The sequence below is a fragment of the Melanostigma gelatinosum genome (genome assembly GCF_949748355.1).
Source record: "Melanostigma gelatinosum genome assembly, chromosome: 15".
NCBI lineage: Eukaryota > Metazoa > Chordata > Actinopteri > Perciformes > Zoarcidae > Melanostigma > Melanostigma gelatinosum.
The window spans coordinates 22,413,096-22,433,740 of NC_136648.1; the positions used below are offsets into that span (position 1 = coordinate 22,413,096).

The 20,645-nt window shown below is 42.6% G+C and overlaps 1 protein-coding gene across 1 annotated transcript; it reads left to right on the forward strand.

The window, feature by feature from the left end:
* Window positions 1-661: 661 nt before the first annotated feature.
* LOC306789628 (polypyrimidine tract-binding protein 2-like) lies at window positions 662-15,959 on the forward strand. Its single transcript, XM_079285656.1, has 17 exons — window positions 662-717; window positions 1,936-1,961; window positions 2,386-2,433; window positions 2,980-3,143; window positions 3,280-3,351; window positions 3,461-3,532; window positions 3,636-3,794; window positions 4,333-4,443; window positions 4,901-5,069; window positions 6,259-6,336; window positions 6,815-6,927; window positions 9,879-9,912; window positions 12,055-12,147; window positions 12,413-12,529; window positions 13,570-13,669; window positions 13,769-13,846; window positions 13,930-15,959. Exons 1-17 carry the CDS (start codon window positions 710-712, stop codon window positions 14,057-14,059), a joined length of 1,572 nt encoding a protein of 523 aa, XP_079141782.1. The 5' UTR covers window positions 662-709; the 3' UTR covers window positions 14,060-15,959.
* The last annotated feature ends 4,686 nt before the right edge of the window (window positions 15,960-20,645 follow it).

Consider the following 20,645-nt stretch of genomic DNA (forward strand, 5'->3'; position numbering starts at 1 on the left):
AATGCCCCAATGAACAAATACCCTGTGGGTAAATATCTGCATTTAAAACTGAAGTCCATAAATATTATCAGCTGAATGTACTTAATGTACCATAATAAAGTATTAAAAGTAAAATAAATAATTGTTGACGAATTGTGTTATTTCCAGTGTTGGAATGGTAATATATTGACTTGTGAATTGTCATTTTATGTTACTTTATATTTCTGCTACAATCAGAATGAAATATTCTATATTTGCATCTATAGAGTCAATAATATATGTGCATATATGTGTGTTATATTACACATTACAACATTAAAATGCTGGGCACCACTCTTGAATAGGAAACAACTTGTAACACATGACTTTATTATTATGTATTCAATAATTTAGACTTAACATTATGACATCATAATGGTGTGTGGTTTATTGTATTTGAGCATTCTAGGAGATGAATAACGTTATTATTCTAACAGGACATGAGCGAGACTTATTTATTATTTTCTTTCATTTTCTATAAACGCAATAGACTAACTTCGGCCCACGCTGCATTATTTCATCATGAATCAGTCGGTCGCCCTCCAGAGCAGAAGGTGTCGCTGATGCGCCTAATGTTGGTTACTAACAGCCGTCAAAACCCAAGAAGAAGAAGAACGCCCATTTTGCTCACTCTGTCAAGGCATCGAATTGTGCTGAACTATCAACAGACAGAAGAGGACAAAGAGCTGCAATGGACGGGTAAATGAGTCAATATTACAACGAATGATTCTAGTTGGACTTCCTACTGCTGTGCATGTGACGTGGGCAGAATGAACCGTCCCCCGTGCTTAATTTAAGATGTGCTAACTGTTAGCTCAGCTGCGATCATTATACTGTATGTTACGAAGAACATGATGCTAGCTAAACAACGGCACCAATCTCCCACAGAAAGGAGGCAGTCCAACGCTGTCTTGCTAGTAGGAAACCCGACATGGTAGAACATGATTCTAGTGCACGTTTTACGTTTTCACCTGGGTCTTCTAACTTCGGCAATGTCACAGCCAATTTTGGATTAATGTCGCAGCTAATTTTTGAGTAATGTTGCTGACGTTACTGGTGAGAGGAACATATGAAGGATGAATGTTCGTATGAGTAAATGGGGACAATTATTGGCGGCAAGCATTAGTGTAACAAGGTATTCGCCCCGTGTGTCCTATCCGACGTGGAGTGCCGCGCGCACCTGTCGGTTCGGTCCTTTGTCTGGAGCTCGTGCATGCTACACGTGACCTCCACCGGATTATTGTATACAACGTTTGCTATTATATGAGAGAAGGTGACTGGAACATAAACATGACGACCATATAGGCAGAAAAGATGTGTAAAATAACATAATAATGTCATACAAAGTGAACAGCGTTCATTATTTGTCAGATAAATTGAAAAGCCACAGAATGGCTTAATTGTTACATTTGCGTGGGGAGGTTTCAAATATCTTCAGATTAAATTGTGATATTATTGAACTGGTCCGGATGTATTGTGGGTGTGTTTGAAGTAGCTTTGCCTCCATGATGGTATGAGATGTCTTTGTGATGAACAATATCTATGTGGATGTATGACAGGATATTGTCCCAGTTTATTAGTTCTGGGCAACAGCATGCAATGATGCAAATGCGGGTAAAAATAACCAACATAAGTGTGTTGAACTAATTCAGTATTGAACCTATAAAACTGTTCCATGGCTGCATGAGCTTTATTATGAGTATTAAGAGCTAGGAGTTTTAAAAACGATAATATTGCAACCTCTTTAATTGCATATTTCCTCTTATTTTGTGAAACTGTTGCACAGTTAAAAGAGAAATGCTACAACACCATCATCCAGGATAACAGCACCAGTCTCTCCTTTACTTTGAATTAAGAGGTTGCTTTTCCTTGAGGATTTGAAGTAACATTATTTGCTGTTTTTTTCTCCGTTGACAGTGATGTTGCAGTTGGTGTGAAGGCAAGTATATTTACTTTTTACTTTAGAACACACTTGCATTTACTCTGTCTACATGATTTTGTTCACAAATTCACTGGATGTCATTGGATTTTAGATTTTTAGTATAGGGGCGGGTGGATAGATTTAATACCTGTTTTTTTTTATTCGTGTTGGCTGTGATGTGACGAGATGACAAACTATAAAGATGTATGTTATCCTTTGTGTTAAATGACAGATGGTGTAATTTCATTTGGATAAATGTAAAGCCATTCAAGTAATGTTGTATTATATATTTCATTCAGTAGGGCAGACTGTGATTATACCGAATCAGTGTTTGATGAATGTTTAGTATTTTTGTTACTCTGCCTATAATCGTAATATTTTTGGAATTCGTCAGAAGTTGGGATGTAAATGAAAGTTACATTTCTTTTCCTTTTTCTTCCAGAGAGGCTCAGATGAGCTCACCATGTACAGTAGCAGCCCCACCCCTGTGACCGGTAAGCACCAACATGGTCACAAATGGACTGGACTGGTGAAAAAGACAGAAAGTAGTGCTTTTTAGTGGAAACAAATATATTGACTTAGTTTTGAGGAAAAAACTTTTTTAACACATTTTAATAAAATGGGTTTACAAATTGCGTTTAGAGGGCTTCACACAATTAGTTTCTGTATTTACCCATTGTAAATGGGTCTATGGGTAAATAATAATATTTAATATGATGAGGAAAAATGTCACATTTGTTCTGATTGGTCTAACGTCTTGAATTCTGGTCCGATCATATTTTGGGCAAGGATCTAACAGTACAACTTTGAAATTCTAGATCACATGAAAAATCTAATAAATGATCAAATCGTCAAAAGTATTAAGATTATTCATGATGGTGTGACAGTGAGCCAGCATGCACAATACCAGGGTTCTGGAAGTGAAGCAGCTAATTGGAGCTGAGTCATCATTCATTTTAGTATTTACGCTTGTGCTGTACTCTGACTTCAGCTTTATTCTAGAGTCATGGTACCATATGATCATTTGTGTTCATGTTCAGCGAACGGCAGTGACAGTAAGAAACAGCGACTGGACGAGTCCCCCCCCTCTAGAGTTCTCCACATCAGGAAACTTCCCAATGAAGTGTCAGAGACTGAAGTCATTGCCTTGGGGCTGCCCTTCGGAAAGGTCACCAATATACTGATGCTGAAGGGGAAAAACCAGGTAAACTACAGCAAGACTCCACCAGCCAATACGCTGACGTGAAGACGGAACAGGAACAGTCGTCTCCACACAGTGACACATTGTCCTGGAGCTGATTTGTCATCTATGAGAGCTCACTGTTGCTGTGTTTTTGCAGGCGTTCCTGGAGTTGGGCACAGAAGAAGCAGCCATTACTATGGTGAACTACTACGCAGCTGTCACGCCACAGGTCTGAAATACATCAGTGTGCATTCCTGTTACATGTTATTAATCATTTCTGTTCATGTTGTGAGTGCTACTAACTGAACTGTGTATTCCTCGGATCGTATTCTATTCAGGTCAGAAACACTCCCGTCTTCATCCAGTACTCCAACCATAAGGAGCTGAAAACAGACTCTGCTCTGAACCAGGTATACTAATCCACCAAGCACTGTCCTTCGCCCACACCAGGGTTACGCTGACGTGGGACTTGATGCCTTCCCGTTGGTGATGCATCTTTTCCTTTCCACCCAGAGGGCCCAGGCAGTGTTGCAGGCAGTGTCAGCGGTTCAGGATGGAGGCTCTCCGTCCTCTGACCCTGGAGTGTTGGACCTTGTTCCACCCCCCAGCCCTGTCCTGCGAATTATCATCGACAACATGTTTTATCCTGTGACACTGGACGTTCTCCAACAGGTAAAACCCAAACACCATTCAGGATGATACATACACAGTCCAGTAGTTATTCATGAGGTTCTATTGAGGTTTTTGAATGACCATTGAATGTCTGTTGTCATAGTTTCAGATATCATCACATACTTATGGTGGTTATATAAATGTAATCTATGGTGCTGTTAGACTGCTGCTCGACAGTTATTGACGGCTAAACGCCAACAAATATGGATTACAGCAGAATATTTCATAAGATAATTTATCTTGTGCATAGTGTAAATTGGTCCATGTTTTTTTGTTAGATTTTGACTTTTTGACTTCAAAACGCTCTGAAGTTATTTGAAGTGTTTGGATCCAGTCAGAAACAATTCTACGCAGCCACCACTAGAATCTAATTCGATCAATAGTATAATACTCATGATATCAGTGTAGCCTGATTTGACCTTTTTGGTACAGCCCTAGTGTCTGCATAGCTTTCAATGTGAATGTTGGAATTAGGTTTGTGATTTAAATCAAGCATGGTCATGTTTCCTAGTTATTCTCTATTTGTTGATTCTTCCAGATCTTCAGTAAGTTCGGGACTGTAATGAAGATTATAACCTTCACCAAGAACAACCAGTTCCAGGCTCTTCTGCAGTTCAGCGACCCCGTCAATGCGCAGCAGGCTAAACTGGTAGGATCACACGCATGTGAAACGTCTGGCCGTCACATCAGCAACCTTATTTCCTTTTTTATATTCAAATCCCTCGTTAAATGGCTAAGCAACAGATTTAGATGTGAATCTTTTTGCGATGCAGTAACAGGTTTTGATGGCCTGATGGCCACTCTAAGTACATGTCCAGTGTTGGTGGTTCACTCGTATGTAAAATGAGTCACATTTCAGGTTGAATCTCAGTGATTTAGCAGAAGTCTTCATTCTGCCTGTTAGTGCCCAACATTCAAACCAGTTCACGTCGAACCTTTCAGCCTTTAACATGCGCTGCAGTAGAGCTGCACCAATACATCAGCCTGTCTGACTCATAACTGTAAGATGTCCTTCTTAGGATGAATCTTTGTCACAATCCTATCATTATCTGATTATTGAAACACTATTGTGATTCTTTCTCCCTCTTCCACTACCTCTACTCCAGTCTCTGGATGGACAGAACATCTATAATTCATGCTGTACTCTACGGATAGACTTCAGTAAACTGGTCAACCTCAACGTCAAATACAACAACGACAAGAGTCGAGATTACACCAGACCCGACCTCCCGACCGGGGACGGAGAGTCGGTCAACAAGGATCATTCTCTATTGGGTAAATACACCTCTGTCTCCACCCCATCCATTCAAATCTCCTTCCAGGGTATCCTTACTACTGACCTGTCACACTGATGGCCCCGTTCATGCACGAGGTTATTCCTTTGTTAGTGTGCATCAGTGACTGTGCGTCACAATAGGAAAAAAACACAACACATACAGGGTTTCCTATTTCAAAACAATCAGCGATACCCTGGCAGAGATGCCGTGATGGCTAAATACAGCAATTTCCTGGAATCCAGTAAAATGACAGTTTAGGAGGTAAATGTGGAATTTGTTGTGGCGCGACACGAACACATGGGCTTACAGTGGGAAACAGCAGCGAGCAGAAATACTACAAAAACTTTTCTCCACTTGTAGTTAGAGTGTAAGCAGCACAGAGGCTTTGGTATGTTCATTTGTCATGCGCTTGTGGTACATTCAGCTGAACACTTCAAAAGTAGTATCCGGGACTTCACTGACGGTCGACACCGGAGCTCAGAGCGCTATTGCAGACAGACGGGTGTCTCACTGCTTCCTGTTTCACCATCCTGTCTTCAGCGCAGGCTGTGATGAGGTCATCTGGAGGCCAGACTCGGTTCCTGTGTTGCCCTGTGTACAATAAAGTAGTGCAGTGATACGACTGAAGGTGTGTTTCAGGTGGACTCAGCATCTTAACACAGAACATGACACAGCAGCCGTGTGAATGAAGCGTCCATCAGTATCTATGGGGCCAGAAGCCTGCCTCTAAAAATGCATGGTGGTGTATGAGTCCTGTATTTCCCCTCTTAATAAATAACCCCCCGTGACCACAGAGTCCTCCACAGTGGCCCTCTGCAGAGAAGGGTTCGTGGAGAGGTTAAAAGCCGATCTCCTCTCCCTTGCTGTGCTGAGCCTGTTTTTATTCAGCAACATGAAAGTGAAAGCACACATGTTTGTGATGCATTTAGAATCTGTCTGGATTCCTGTTTGCTGCGTCGGCAGATGATGCTCCTGCTGGGTGGTTTATCAATGTCATTTACATATTCTGCCACCATATATTCTGGGTTTAAACAATATTATAAAGATGTTTGACTAGGGTTGTCACGAGAACCAATATTTACTCTTTATAATACTGTTATATTTTTAACATTTACTGACTTGCTGGTTTGTCTTCTTGTGATAATTGTGCTGTTTGAGGTTAGATACGTGTTGTCCTTGTCTTGTAGGTACCCCATCCGGAGCGCTCGCTTCCTACTCTAGTGGAGGAGGCTACTCATCTTCTCTCTCCCTCTCTCAGGGTGGAGGTACTGACCTTCTTTCTGTTTGTCCATCACTCTGTCTGCTGTCCTCTCTCTTGTCCTCTCATGGTTGTCTGAATGTGCTCGGGCTGGAAAGTGTGTTTTATCTCAATGGCTTCAGGTTGGTTGATGTTCGAGCTCAATAAGGCAAACACCATGCTCAAACTACTAATCAGTGTAGAGCATGTTCATTAATGTAGTAGCTTTTGTAGTAATGTGTATTTTAATCAATATGGTGTTTTCATTTAGATTTCTGTGCATGCGTTTTAGTGTCGTAGCACTCTGGGGTAGTTGTTAGACATTCTAATGCTATTGACCTAAATCCACTGAAGAAGGGAGTACCGTAATCCGGTTTTTATTTGTTGCACTTAACATTAACAAGTGTGTTTGTCTTTTTAGTGTTAAATGTTTGCGTGTACTTCTCTGCTGCTGTATTACATGTGACATGACTCTGACCTGTTCATGGTCTCTTCTTCCCCAACAGGAGCCATCAGTCCTCTGAGCGCCGCAGCAGCAGCGGCAGCAGCCGCCGGCCGCGTCGCTCTGTCTGGGTCCGGAGTGTCAGGAGTCCTGCTGGCATCCAACCTGAATGAAGAGGTACACTAGCCATGCGCATAGCTGTGAATGAGTACTCTGCTCTGAGTCACACATTGTCTTTACTAACAGATGCCATTGGATGATTTTCTGGAGTTGATAGTAGTGTGTATTCCTGTGTGTTGGTTGTTTGTGTGCTAAGCTTCACAGCGTGATTTATCTTCCACCTAGATCTGGGAAATGGACTTTCACGTCCTCAGCACCACATGTCAACATTTACCCAGACGCGCACACATTCATACATTAATGGCAGGTCTGCCTCGCAAGGTGCCTTCTGCTCGTTAGGATCTCATCTAAATGCTCACGCACACTCACACACCGATGGTACAGCCTTCAGGACCTTTGGCTTTTCAGTATCTTGTCCGAGGACACATCGACGTACAGACTGGAGACCAGCTCCACTCTGTGTTTCGTAATTATGATAGATTCATAATAGGCCATAAACTGTCTGAGTATAATACATAGTCTTAAACCATAAGGTGCATTTAATGCACGTCCAACTCCACTTTTGCTCGTTAAATGGCACGTAATCTGGGCGCAATGTAAGGTGCAATGGGCAAATGGGTTGTCTCTTAATTATTCATAGGTGTGTTTTGAGCGTAGCATGAACTAAAGCAATCGGAGTGTCTTCTCCCATTCCTGTGAAGAGCCAGGTGCACTTGCATGGCGTATTCAGCAAATTGGAAAAGCAAACGTCTTTTTCTGCAACGGGAACAGACCTGCTCATGAACAAAGTGGAAGAGCCCAAGCTGACCATCTCCCCCGCTCTGTCCTCTGTCCCGTTCTCTAGATTGATTCTTGTTCTTCATGGACTGTCACAGAGGCTAACTACATTGTGTCTTTATATGAGACCTGTTCCGTTTTCAAAGCTGTGCGGTTAGGTATGACCTTAGAGTTCTGTTTCTTCTCTAACTCTGAATGTGCACCTACTCTTTCATCTGTACCTCTATACCTACAGTATCTGTGTGTGTGTGTTCCATCTCGCTGTCTTTGTCCCTCTCCCTGTTTGAGAGGGACTCCGTGGTGGTTTTCTCTCTTCTGGTAAAGTCTCGGTGCAGCACGCTGTTCTCTCCGGTGACCAATCGGCAGCTCCTGCACACGCGTGGGAGTGTGCTCAATACATACCAGTGGCTCGGTAGTGGTTGAGTGTGGTGTGGCCATTCTTCATGTTGTGAGTGTTGAGTCCAGGGGATAGTTTTCCAGTCACTTTCTCAACTGTGTCATCAAATGGACAGATTAACATCCCTGGTCGGATTTTAATCAGTTTCAGGCAGTACACTGATTCCAGGTAGCTGAGACTAACTTCTCTCACTGTTTAGAGGTTTAATGAGGAACAATGGCCATTTAAAACAGAAAATATATATATATATATATATATATACACACAAAACATGCGGTCACTATCTGAATCTATTTTATGAAAACAATACACCCTTATAAGACAGAGGAACAGCACACCAGCTAGACTATCCTAGATAGCTAACGCTACTTCCTAGTTAACTAGCGAGCTACCAAACAGAACATGGCGTGCCTGCTGCTAACCGTGATGATGGTCACATGTGCTGAAATCCTCTCATGGATTCTCTGTTCCAGTGGACAAGAGGTGAGAAAGGAATGACTCCGTTTCCTTGTCTCATACGTGTTAGTTGTTTAAATAAATGGATTCAGAAAGGAACATCATGTTTATTTGTTTAAAAGTTGTTGAAATTCTATCCTCCATTTATTTCTTCTCGCAGTATGCACGTTCATGAACAGGTTGCAGTAGTTTTGCTAGCATGTTTTCGCGCCTCCTGAAAATTATACTTGTACCCCTTTAACTGCGAGACCCAAAAGAAACATTTTAATACAAAACATCTGCCAGTGATGATGGATTCTATGACTGTCCTGTATTTTAATATGTGATGTGGAAATGATCTTAGAATTGCTCCAAACTTCAAGGTGAAGAATCTTGGACATCCAGATATGATTTTGAAGGCAGTGTGACGTGTCACAAACTGAAACCTTTATCAGTCGTGGTCTCTGGTAACTTCATATAGCGAGCGTCAAATTCAAAGGCAGTTGATACCATGACGACACCCGGGTCTCCTGGAACAAAAGAAACATGTCAAACTGACCCTTGTTCCATTATTTAGTAGTGAGATTTGTTAATGAGGATTTTCGACCTTGAAAACAATGAAAATATCTCATTGTAATCAGATTGGAGTTGCGTTGTTTGTATCTACAGTTCCTCTACACGTGTCTCCGTCGGTCATAGTCAGCAGTCCTTCTGGTACCGGTACCTTCATGGGATCTGGTCGGCCATCTGCTTCATGGCTCTGCCCCCTTTTGGTTTGATATCTCCTGCCAATCCCTTTCATTCTCTTATTTATCTCATGCTTTATTCATTATTTATTATTTTTTACCTTCGTCCCATCTGTTGTTCTCCTCACTGATGAACGCATCCAGCAGGAAATGTGCGTGCGATAACAGAACTGGGAGAAGTGTGTGTGTGTGTGTGTGAATCATTCAGACTCCGTTGATGTTCCACTGATGCTCTGTTTACTGACCTCTGCTTTGGTTTTTGTCCTCCTCTCCTCCTTTCTCCCTTCCCTGCCTCCTATCTTCCCCTCCCCCTCCTCCCGTAACACGTTTATTTTCTCTCCATTCGGCCAAACGCCCTTTAATGTTACACACTCCCCTTAAACCCCTCCCCCATCATGTACGTTTACCCAATTTTGGTTCCACCTCCTTTCCTCTGTTCACTTGTCTTACTCCGGTCTACCCGACTTTGGGTTTGCCGTTTTGACCCTCTCCCCATGCCCTCCATCTTTGCTCCACCCCTCATCACCATGGAAACCACCACCTTCCCCCCTCGTCCAATGCTGGGGGGTCTGATCTCTACCTTCGTCTCTCCTCTTCCTCCTCCTCTGCTCCTCCTCTTCCTGTCCTCTGCTCTGCGGTCTCTCTCTCTAAAGATGGTCACGCCTCAAAGTATCTTTACCCTCTTCGGTATGTTCAACCTCTACTATTCTATCTGTATATCTCTCTCTGTTAATCCAATTTTGTTCACTTTCCTCAGTGATGTCGTGGACACGCTATTCCTCCTTATCTCCATGCATCTACAGGCCTCCCTCTTATATTGTACGCAACTGTCTCTACTTTGAATGAGAAGTGAGTCTGGGATTGTCTGTTTGGTCATCTTATCTCTAAGCTGATGAGAACGAAGACACCAAAATCATTCATGTGATGTCATGCTCATACGAAAATGTGACGTGAAACCTCCAAATCTAATAAACACTGAGGTTTGTGACTGCCAAGCCAGCACCTCCTGCAGCTGCTCCACAATACCAGCTGCAAATAAAACGATACGGAAAACATGTTGAATGTGAAACGGCTGCAGTTTGCAGTAACAATAATTAGCACAGCATGATACGTCATTAGAGCCCTGATGGGACAACACAACCGATCTGTTGGATGAAGGGAAGGAGTAGGGTGGTGCGCCATTAAGTGATCCAGTGCCCATTTGACCCTTCCCTAAGCCCCGCCCCCTGCTGTCACTCCATCAAGCTGTCAGAGCTACCATGGAGCCCACACTGTCACTAACTGCACTCCCTCAATACATATCTGTGGCTGCAGAGAGAAGGGTCCACAACATGTGTTTTTGAGGATATTTCCAGGATGTCAAACTGAATTGGCAGTGAAAACTAGAAGATAAAGATGGAAGCTGAAGCTACAGACCAGTGTAAAAATCACCTGGTGATCCAGACAGAACAACGAAATGAACAACTCTGTTCCTCTTTATTCACTGTTACAACCATTAAAAAGCTAAAGCAGCATGTGTATACATTCAGTAGCTAGCGTAGCATAGAAGTGCTAATGCTAGTTAATGATATGCTAATGTACTCTGCTGATGTTAGCTCCACAGGTTTTTACTTAGAAACGTAATGTTTTAGAGACGGTATATGTCCTTCCAACCTCTCCGTGTAACGAGTGTCACTATCGCACGTTTAACCATGACAAGCTCCAAATCCACCAAAGCAGCCTGAAGATGAAGAAACTCATTTGATGAGTCAATGGCGCTATTACCGAGCTGGATAGTTGTCAGACCCTGGGAAAAGCTAGCCGTAGCTACGCCACCATTGGCCAGTCTGCATTTGAGGGCGGGACTTGGCAATTGGTCAATTGGCAAATACCCAAATTGCTAATCTACGATGCAAAAAAGCCTTCTTATTTCTCATTATTTTGTAAAAGCAAAGACAGAAAAGATTTAATCCTGGCGTTTAATTCCATAAGTAACTAAAACTCAGCTTGGCCTTAAGATGCTAAAATAAAATACCGCTCTCTAATAACACTGTTCTGTGAGTGGACCGTCTCGTCATTTATTCTGGAGTCTCTATGGATTATTGCAGTGTTTATGTTCTCACCACTTTATTGCTTAAGTTGGTCATGACTGTCCAGTGTTCTCACTAAGACTCTCTTTGGTACAAAATCTGGAGAAAAAGGCAATCAAGTGCAGTCACAGTTCACCTTCTCATCGGTCACATTAGACCGTCTACCAGCCAGCAGTATTACAATATCTAGTCCTTCCACTTGTTGGAGCAGTTTTAGCTCAGCTCCACAGATCTTTTAAAGTCTAAAATGATCTGCATAAAAGGCCTCAAAAGAACTTAATTGTTGTTCAGGTCTTCTTTCTGCATTTACTGCACATGTTTCACTGTACAACAAGTCCTTTCTGAGGCTAGTGCATGTGTTTTAAAAGTTGTTTTTCCTCACACTGTCCATTCATGGTAGTACGTTTATAATCACCAGTCTTCAAGCTGGATTTGTGAATCCCCACTTTCAGGTATATGTCAATGGTCAAGCTCAGCTGATGTGTCTCGCTGGTTGACAGATTAAACCACTCGGTATACAGAAGGGTTTGATTGAGTTTCTAGTGGAAGTGAAATGGGAAGATTCCATCTTTTCTTTTTGTTTGTCTTTCTTGCACTAACTTTATTCCTTCCATCCTTCACACCTCTCCTTTTTTATCTTGGTCGGCTCCATCTCTCCTGCTCTGTCTGTTCTGTCCTCCTCATCTTCTGCTCCACCCTGCTCTCTCGCTCTCTCTCTCGCTCTCTTGGTCTGCCTCTCTCGCTCTCTCTCTACCTTCAGGAGTCTATGGTGACGTCCAGAGGGTGAAGATCCTCTACAACAAAAAGGACAGTGCTCTGATACAGCTGTCTGATGGCAACCAGGCTCAGCTGGGTGAGTTTATGCAGCAGCATTATCGGTCACTAGTATCGGCCTGCAAAATAGGATAATTTAGATATTTATATTAGTGCTGGGCAACGATTCAAATGTCAACTGTGCCTTTTAATTTCAAGGTTTACTTGTTGAAAAGCACTGTAGCATCGGTCACTTCCTCAATACATTTTGTGACCACAAAGCAATTTCATGCATGTGATGTGATTGTTGTATCAGAAAACGCCTTTCACACTCATTCCATATTTCTGTCTTTGCTCACCCGCAGCAATGAGCCACTTGAATGGTCAAAAGGTGTTTGGTAAAGTGATGAGAGTGACTCTGTCTAAACATCAGACTGTGGCTCTGCCCAGAGAAGGATTGGATGACCAGCTGCTCACTAAAGGTAAGAGTTTTTCAGCAGTCGGATCAGATAGTCACAGGTCCACGAACAGTCTGGTAATGTATAGTAATTCTATCTTTGTGAGGACAAGTTCAAATAAGTCCGAACCCTCAAGCAGCTCTTTTCAAAGTGCTGTTAAGGGGTTAATTAAGAGTGATTGATCCTCACAAGTATACAAGCACGTGTGTGTTTATCCGCTCCGGCCAAGTCTTTCCTTCCGAGGGTTGCTCAATGTTCACAGCCCGCCGAGCAACTTGAGATGCAAGACTGGAGTTTGAGTTCAGAGACGGAATGCGCATCAGACGATAGCAACCACCGCCTGTACAGTAGCAGCATCAGTCACTGTTATTGGACAGCAAGATAGGGATAATCAAGCTACGATGACTATATCTACATTCAAATCAGAAGTGGTAAGGATCTAAGTCCTCATATGCACACTTGGTAGGCTCAATGGTCCGGGTGTTTTTTAAATGTATGTGTGTGTGTGTATATATATATATATATATATATATATATATATATATATATATATATATATATATATATATATATATATATATATATATATATATATATATATATATATATATATATATATATATATATATATATATATATATATATATATATATATATATATATATATATATATATATATATATATATATATATATATATATATGGCGTTTTGAAAGGTAGATGCCAGACAAAGAAAGATGAGAAATCAATGTACATTTCCTCTGAAACTGAGGGCATTTGGAAATCTTGTCCAAGTTGATGACAATAAGAATGCACCATCATGTCTTAATGTCATTTCATTCATTGGTGGAGTTCTCCTTTAATTACCGGTAAGTTGACAAAAGGTTTTTCTTACTCCAGCTTTATTTGTTTTTCCTGAATCTGTATGGACTACACAGCCAAAGTTCTAATAATAATATTGTATTATAATATTATTTAAATGTTTTTGTCATCGTGTGTGTGCGCGTGTGTGCGTGCGCGCGCGTGCGTGCGTGCACATATATTTTCTTTTTTCTGTTGGACAGATTTTTCTGGCTCACCACTCCATCGCTTTAAGAAGCCGGGATCCAAAAACTTCCAGAACATCTATCCTCCGTCTGCAACTCTTCACCTCTCCAACGTCCGGTAGTACATCCACGACACACGTTCATCAAATCAGTGAGATCACTTTGGCTTCATGCTATTCTGCTTCAGACCTTTAACAGCTTGTCTTTGGATGTCCAGGGATGCAGTTGGAGAGGATGACCTACGTCTTCTGTTCTCCAACAGTGGAGGAACCGTCAAGGCCTTCAAGTTCTTCCAGTAAGAACCACTTCACTGTGACGCTCTTTCGGACACACCAGGCAGTGCACTCTTCTTGAACTGTGTGTCTTTTTCCTCACCAGGGACCATAAGATGGCCCTGATCCAGATGACGTCAGCGGAGGAGGCCATCCAGACTCTGATGGAACTCCACAACTACGACATGGGAGGGAATCACCACCTGAAAGTTTCCTTTTCAAAGTCTACCATCTGAGCCCCACAGCTGACTCCTAAACCTAAAGATCTGTGACAAGCGAGGAAGTCACTACCATTTGTCGTCTCTTCCACGTTTCCTGTTAAACCTCCTCTGTGCTTTCCCCGACCCTTTAATTTGACAGTACGATGTTGTGTATCAGTGAAATGTGCTTCGATGTCCAAAAGCTTCAAACGCAACGTAACACATTAGAAATGTTCAAGTATTTCAGGTAAAATATTGAGAGAAATCCAAAATCCACAGAGCAAATATTCTTGCCCAGTAGAAGCAGCACGTACTTCAGACTGTGAGCATCTTAAAGAGCAACTACAGTGTTGTGTTTATCTCCTGGGGCTCAGCTCGACACCTGGCTGCAGTGATGTAGAAGTACAGCGTGACATCACTGCTGGCTGGGTGTGGCTACAGAACACACGGTTGACCAAAGCCTGCTGTCACTCTTTAGAGCAGCGCAGAGTTTTGAATTGAATCTGTTATCATTTGAAATACCAGTTTGTTTTTGTTGCATTGCCCTATCCACCTGTCCATCTAGTCGGAGTCACTTTGTCCTTGAATTTCCAGTTGAGGCGTTGCTTCCTGTGATCTGTTTTTTCTCTGTACATTGTGTCGCTACTTGAACCACCTACCAATCCTTTAGTGTTCCAAATCAAACCATGTTTTGATCCCCAAACTCCCGCCCGATGTCCGTACTCACCGTTCTTTGTGGTAGTAACTCCAACACATCTCCATCATGACGGACTCATCACCTCCACGTCGTCTACCGCGTGCCGACTCGCTCCTTTTCTGGTAGGCGGCCGTCATCGGCGTGCAGTTTCTGACACACATTCTCAGTCAGCTGGTTCACTCCTCCAAAATGTTCATTTGGTTGTTTTTTTTAAAAGCATTTTTCCAAGCGACAAGCATGAGGGAGTAGATGGGGTTGTTACTAAAGGTTTAAGTTAAATGTAAATATGACCAGTTTTACATTACCAGCACCCCCTTTTATACTTTGTAGGCATGTTGGCGCCCCTTCACTAGAACAGCTTGCAGATTTGGCCATTTTACTGCACTCTAAAATGTAGTTAAAATATGAGCTGGAACTACATTTTGAGGACTTCAGTACCCAGAAATCCTTTAAAGGGAACTACTTGTCGTGCAGTTTCTAAATATCAGGCATTTTTTTCTTAACTGGCACACTTTAAGCTGTTTATACACCATCGGGTTGAAAGCAGCATCGTACCACTTCTGTGAGGACGTTTCCTTTCTACTAGTAGTGACATCAACACATTGCTGACATGCACTAACAGTGAGGATCCAAAGCTCTCATCAAAGAATAGAGGTTCCTGCAAAGTTTAAATCTCAGTCTTTTACAGACTATGATGTTAGTGGGTGCACACACACACATAAACCATACACAGGATGCATGCTGATGCTGTCTGTTTGGACACGGTTTCATGTGATTCTGGTCTTGGTCTCTGGTTTTGAGAGGAGGCCTGTTGGGACCAAAGTACATGTGCCTTTAGTCTGTGGTCTGATTTCATCTGTTGTCTTAAAACGTATTATTTTACCGGTGAAGTCTGTTGATCTTGTGTTGTAGACCAGTAGAAAGTGATTCTTTAGTTCTTCTTAGATAGAAGTGGACCTCCGTTTGTCTAACATGAAGCAGAGATGCTCAGAAAGCAACTGATGTCTTCAAAGTAGCTTTTTATTTCATCGTCTCTGGTTCTTTACTTACAATTTTTCTTTTTAGCAGATTGTCATTTTCTGCTTAAAATTATTTTTTTGTTGTAGGAAAATTTCCAACCAGCCCAAATTAAACACGTCTTTTCTACCAACGAGCCCGTGTGTGTGTGTGGGTCCGGTCTCGGTTCAGGCCTCTGCTCTCATCTGTATCTTACCCGTCAATAAAAGTCCTCTCACTCTGTTCAGTTCTGTCTCGCTGCTCGCACTTCTTCCTCTTGGAGCTGTTCCGTTTCTGCTGAGACACCAAAGCAGGTCGCTGGTTCCCACCACGAGGGCACCATCACACATTACACCTGATCAACTGATGCGCTGGTCCCGTCTGTGCAGTCGGCTTTCTCCTGTTTCAAATCGCTGCCATGACTTCTGAACCTTCAGCAGCACAACACAGTTGTTGGTTCAGTCTTTGTGGTCCGGTCGGAACAGATGAGAAGAGTCTGTGCTCGATAAAAATGCAACTTGTGTGAACGAAACCTTAAAGATAGTCAGACTTTCTGAAGGGATTTTCTTTACACTGAGAATTTATTAATAGTAAATTCATTTTTATATCGCGTAGAGACGAGCTGAGAAAACAGAGGGCTTATTGATTTTTTTACACTTCAGTATCTCCTTCACTGAACATCTTAAAAGCGCGCTCATTTGTTATTTAAAAGAAAAGCGTTGTCTCTTTCAGTTAATATTCATAGGTGCCTGTGTTTTTATGTATTTTAGGTCCGACCTCGGCACATTTGGACCATAACACCAAAACACTTTAAAACTACAGCGTAACCTGCAGTGAGACATCATGTGATCTCTGCTGTGATGCTGTGTCACTAAGGAACCGGCCTGTGATCTAAGAGAGCCGGGTCGATCTGGATGGGGACGTGAAACATGGACATGGTGATAATGGAGCAGTGCATGTGTGCACGAGTAATAAGAAACCCTAAACGTTTGAATGTACAGACTAATAACCTAATACCGGCCTTATTCTGCCTCTGATTGGCTCGTGCTCTGCACATTTAGCAGAATTTCTGAAGGTTATTGCTGGTGAACAAGATTGGTGGAAGGTTGGCAGAGACTAGGATGGCAGCCTTCCTGTATAGTGTTCTCATATATAACTATGATAACCTGATTATGGGAGATCACTGCCTTTTTGTTTTTCAAATGTTGCAATGTGGAATAAAATGACAGACCCGTTTAATTTTTACCGTGGTGTCATAATTAAACTTAATATGAACCATAATGTTGCTGTGGCACACAGATTAACAAGACAACTCAAAGGGTAACTTTATATCAGAGAGTCTAACATCTGCACATTCTGTCTGATGGGCCCAAATGTCACGTTTGAAAATGAATCACCTGCCAGTATCATGTACTGATGGAGTTCCTTTGAAGCAGGTCTCTTGTAAATATCCGGGATGATTCCGTCTCCAGTGTGCTGGTTTAAATCAGAAGTCATGCTGCTGACATGGACTCTGGTTCCGTCACATCCCAAGGTTACCTCATCAACCAGAGCAGTGTGCTGCTTTATTCTAAAGGAGAAATAGTGGGAGCCTTAAGGGAAAGCTTTACTCTCATCTGTCTGTTCTTCTCCTTTGATTTCTTCATCAAACAGTCACTAATGAAGGTCTTATTGTGGCACAGCGAGTTCCTAAACAAGGAAGACAGAGAGCACTAAAGAGAGTAAATATAGACTAATGGACTCATTTTGGTTAATTGCCAGTCGTTGGTTTAATCAGGCGTGATTTGGTCAGGCTGGAGCCTCAGCAGCTGCACAGATTGCTTTGTAATCCTTCTTTATAAAGTGTGAAGTGATCAGCAGGACTAGTAACACACTAAATAGAGCTCCATGAGGGGCCCCTGTCAGATTTAAGGTGAAAACAAATCCTTTTCCGTTCTACAGGGACATGAAAATGTAACCTCGTTCTGTTTTTCATCCTAGGGACTCAGGAGCGACTTTGAGTTTTGCTCCACTAGAGTTAGCTTCTTAGCTCTTTAACGGACCTTTTTCCTTTAATTTTGTCTCGTCATAGCAGGACAAGTTTGTACAATTGACCCTTTGCTAAGTCCCGCCCTCAAATCAGCTCTGACCAGGGGACCAGACTCTCATGTGCTTGTTTGAGTTTCTTCCTCTTCAGCCTGTATTAGTGGATTCAAACGTTGTGTTTTAAATCGTGATACTCGTTACCCGGAGAGGTTGGGAGGAAATATATACGTTTCTACGTGAAAAACCTGTGGGGCTAACATTAACAGAGTACGTTAGCACATCATTAACTAGCATTAGCATGAATATGTATCTTTATTATTTTAACCTGAATCAGTTTAACATCCATTCATTTTACCCAAAATGATTTAATATGTTTAAAGAGTGCAGTTAGTGACAGTGTGGGCTCCATGGTGGTCTGACAGCTTGACGCAGTCGCAGCAGGGGTTAGTAAAGGGTCAGTTGATCCCATTCACCTCGACCACCGTAGTTCTGCTACTCGCTTGGCACACGGGAAAAGTGTCAGTTGGTTGCAATCTGCAACATCACCTCTCGATGCCGCCACATCTTACACATGCATCGTTAAAACACAACTAAAGTCATCAGCTGGAAAAAGTATATATCTTACGTCAGTATATATCATCATAGAATGATCAATAAAACATCAAATTGACTTGTTAGATGCAGACTAAAATACTAATCCAAGTACATTCTTGTGATTAGCAAGCTATGTAATTTAGCACTGCTATGGCAGAGAGACAAAACCTCTAATAAAACGTGCCGTTTTCCATCTGAGTGTTGGTATCTGCGACCAGATGGGAGTAGAGTGGAAACTGGGTTGAGGGGGTGTCCGGGGTCATGTGCTTTGGTGATTGCCATGCGAGCGACGGCTCTGTTATTGAGATCAGAGAGGTTGGGGGATTGGTGGACCAATGATTTTAGAAGCAGTGTGGGACACGTTCTTGTTGGAGACGGACAGCATGGTGAGAAAACAAGGGGAGTAGAATTGGGGGCAACAGAGAGTCTTTGCTGGCAGCGTTTGTGGATGTCAGTGGTGTGTGAGTCCAAACGGAGTTTATGGTACACTGTGATTCAAAACTGCCAACCTGCTCGACTCTCCCCTCGGGGATGTGTTTTATTTTATGAGCATTCAGCTGTAGATAGTATCTGTTACACCACTGAATGAAATGACGCAATATAAACACCTTGTAGCGATCCATTTATTTTCATCGACTTATGCAGGACCCAGTCGAGAAGGCAGCATGCTAAGCAGGGAATCCAGACGTCCCTCTCCCAAGCTACGTTTTCCAGCTCTTCTTCCCAGGTCACATGAGATATATAATCTCTCTAGTGTGTTCTGGGTTTACCCTGGGCCCAGAAAAGCACTAACGAGAGGTTTATAACAATCAGTAGCACCTATCACACCATCCCCCACGCCGCACTGTGACACTTTAACCCCGTCACGGTCAGCCTGATTCAGAAATGAAGACGTACTAAACCTGTCGACATCTAAGAAGTAGAACAGCAGAGCCGTTGTATGTGCTTACATCAGCTTCTGTGAGGACTGCTGTGCAGAAAGGAGTTTTAAAAACCACGACAAACCCTGGTTCACAGCTCAGCTCAGACAGCTAAGGTTGGAAAGTGAAGAAGCGTGACGGAGTTTGGACAAGGTTAGGTTTAAAGAGTCAAAGTACAGGTTTAGCAAGGCAGTGAGAGGCAAACTGAGTATCTGAGAAACTCCAACAGTAGCTCTCAGCAAACAACTCTGCTTCTGTCTGGATGATCACCAACTGCAAACCTAGAGCCCCGCCCCCCCCATTACCGACTTTCACCTGGCCAACCACCTGAATGACAATGGGAAGTCTTTTCAGCGCCTTGTACTGTCCCACCTTGGAACCCTAACCCACTCCTGGACCCCCGTGCGGTTCACCTACAGAGCCAACAGGTCTGTAGACTATGCAGTCAACATGGTTGTCTGCTTCATCCTCCAGCAGCTGGACTCGTCAGGAACTTCAACACCATCATTCCGCCTCTGCTGCAGTACAAGATCTCAGCTGGGGAAACATGCCTTGCGGACGACACAACCCTCATTGGACTCATCTCTTGTTGGGATGAGTTCGACTACAGGTGGGAGACTGACCATCTAGTGACCTGGTGCGGACAAAACAACCAAGTAAGCTCTGAAGCCAGTGGAGACGGTTGTAGGTTTTAGTCAATCATCCATCATCACCCAGGACCTCAAGTGGGAGCTGATCATCAGCTCTGTCATCATAAAAGCACAACAGAGGATGTGCTTTTTGAGGCAGCTTAAGAAGTTCAACTTGCCAAAGACAATGATGGTGCACTTCTTCACTTCATTGTGTCTATATTCACATCCTCCATCACCATCTGGTACACCGCAGCCACTGCCAAGGACGACGGCAGACGGCAGACTGCAGCGCATCATTCGCTCTACGGAGAAGATGATTGTCTGCAATCTGCCATCCTTCCAGGCGGGCGGGAAATATTGTTGCCAATCCATCTCACCATGGACACAAACTCTTTGGACCACTCCCCTCTGGCAGGAGGCTGCTATCCATCAGGACCAAACTGTTTCTTTCCAGCTGCAGCTGGCCTCATCAATAAGGTCCATTCCACCCCACAGACTCAACATCCATCACAAAGAGTTACATTAATGCACATCTTTGGACATCGTTTGAATTATCATCTCTGTAAATAATTGCACACACTCATACAATATACTTCTAACCCTTGCACAGTCGATGGACAATATTTTGCCATTTAGTTTCTTGGCTGTTTGCAGTACTTGCCTATAAATTGAATTTTCTCTTTTGTTGTAACACCAACGCAAATTCCCCATACAGTATGTGAAAAACATAAACCTGAAATAAACCTGTTACTTATTAT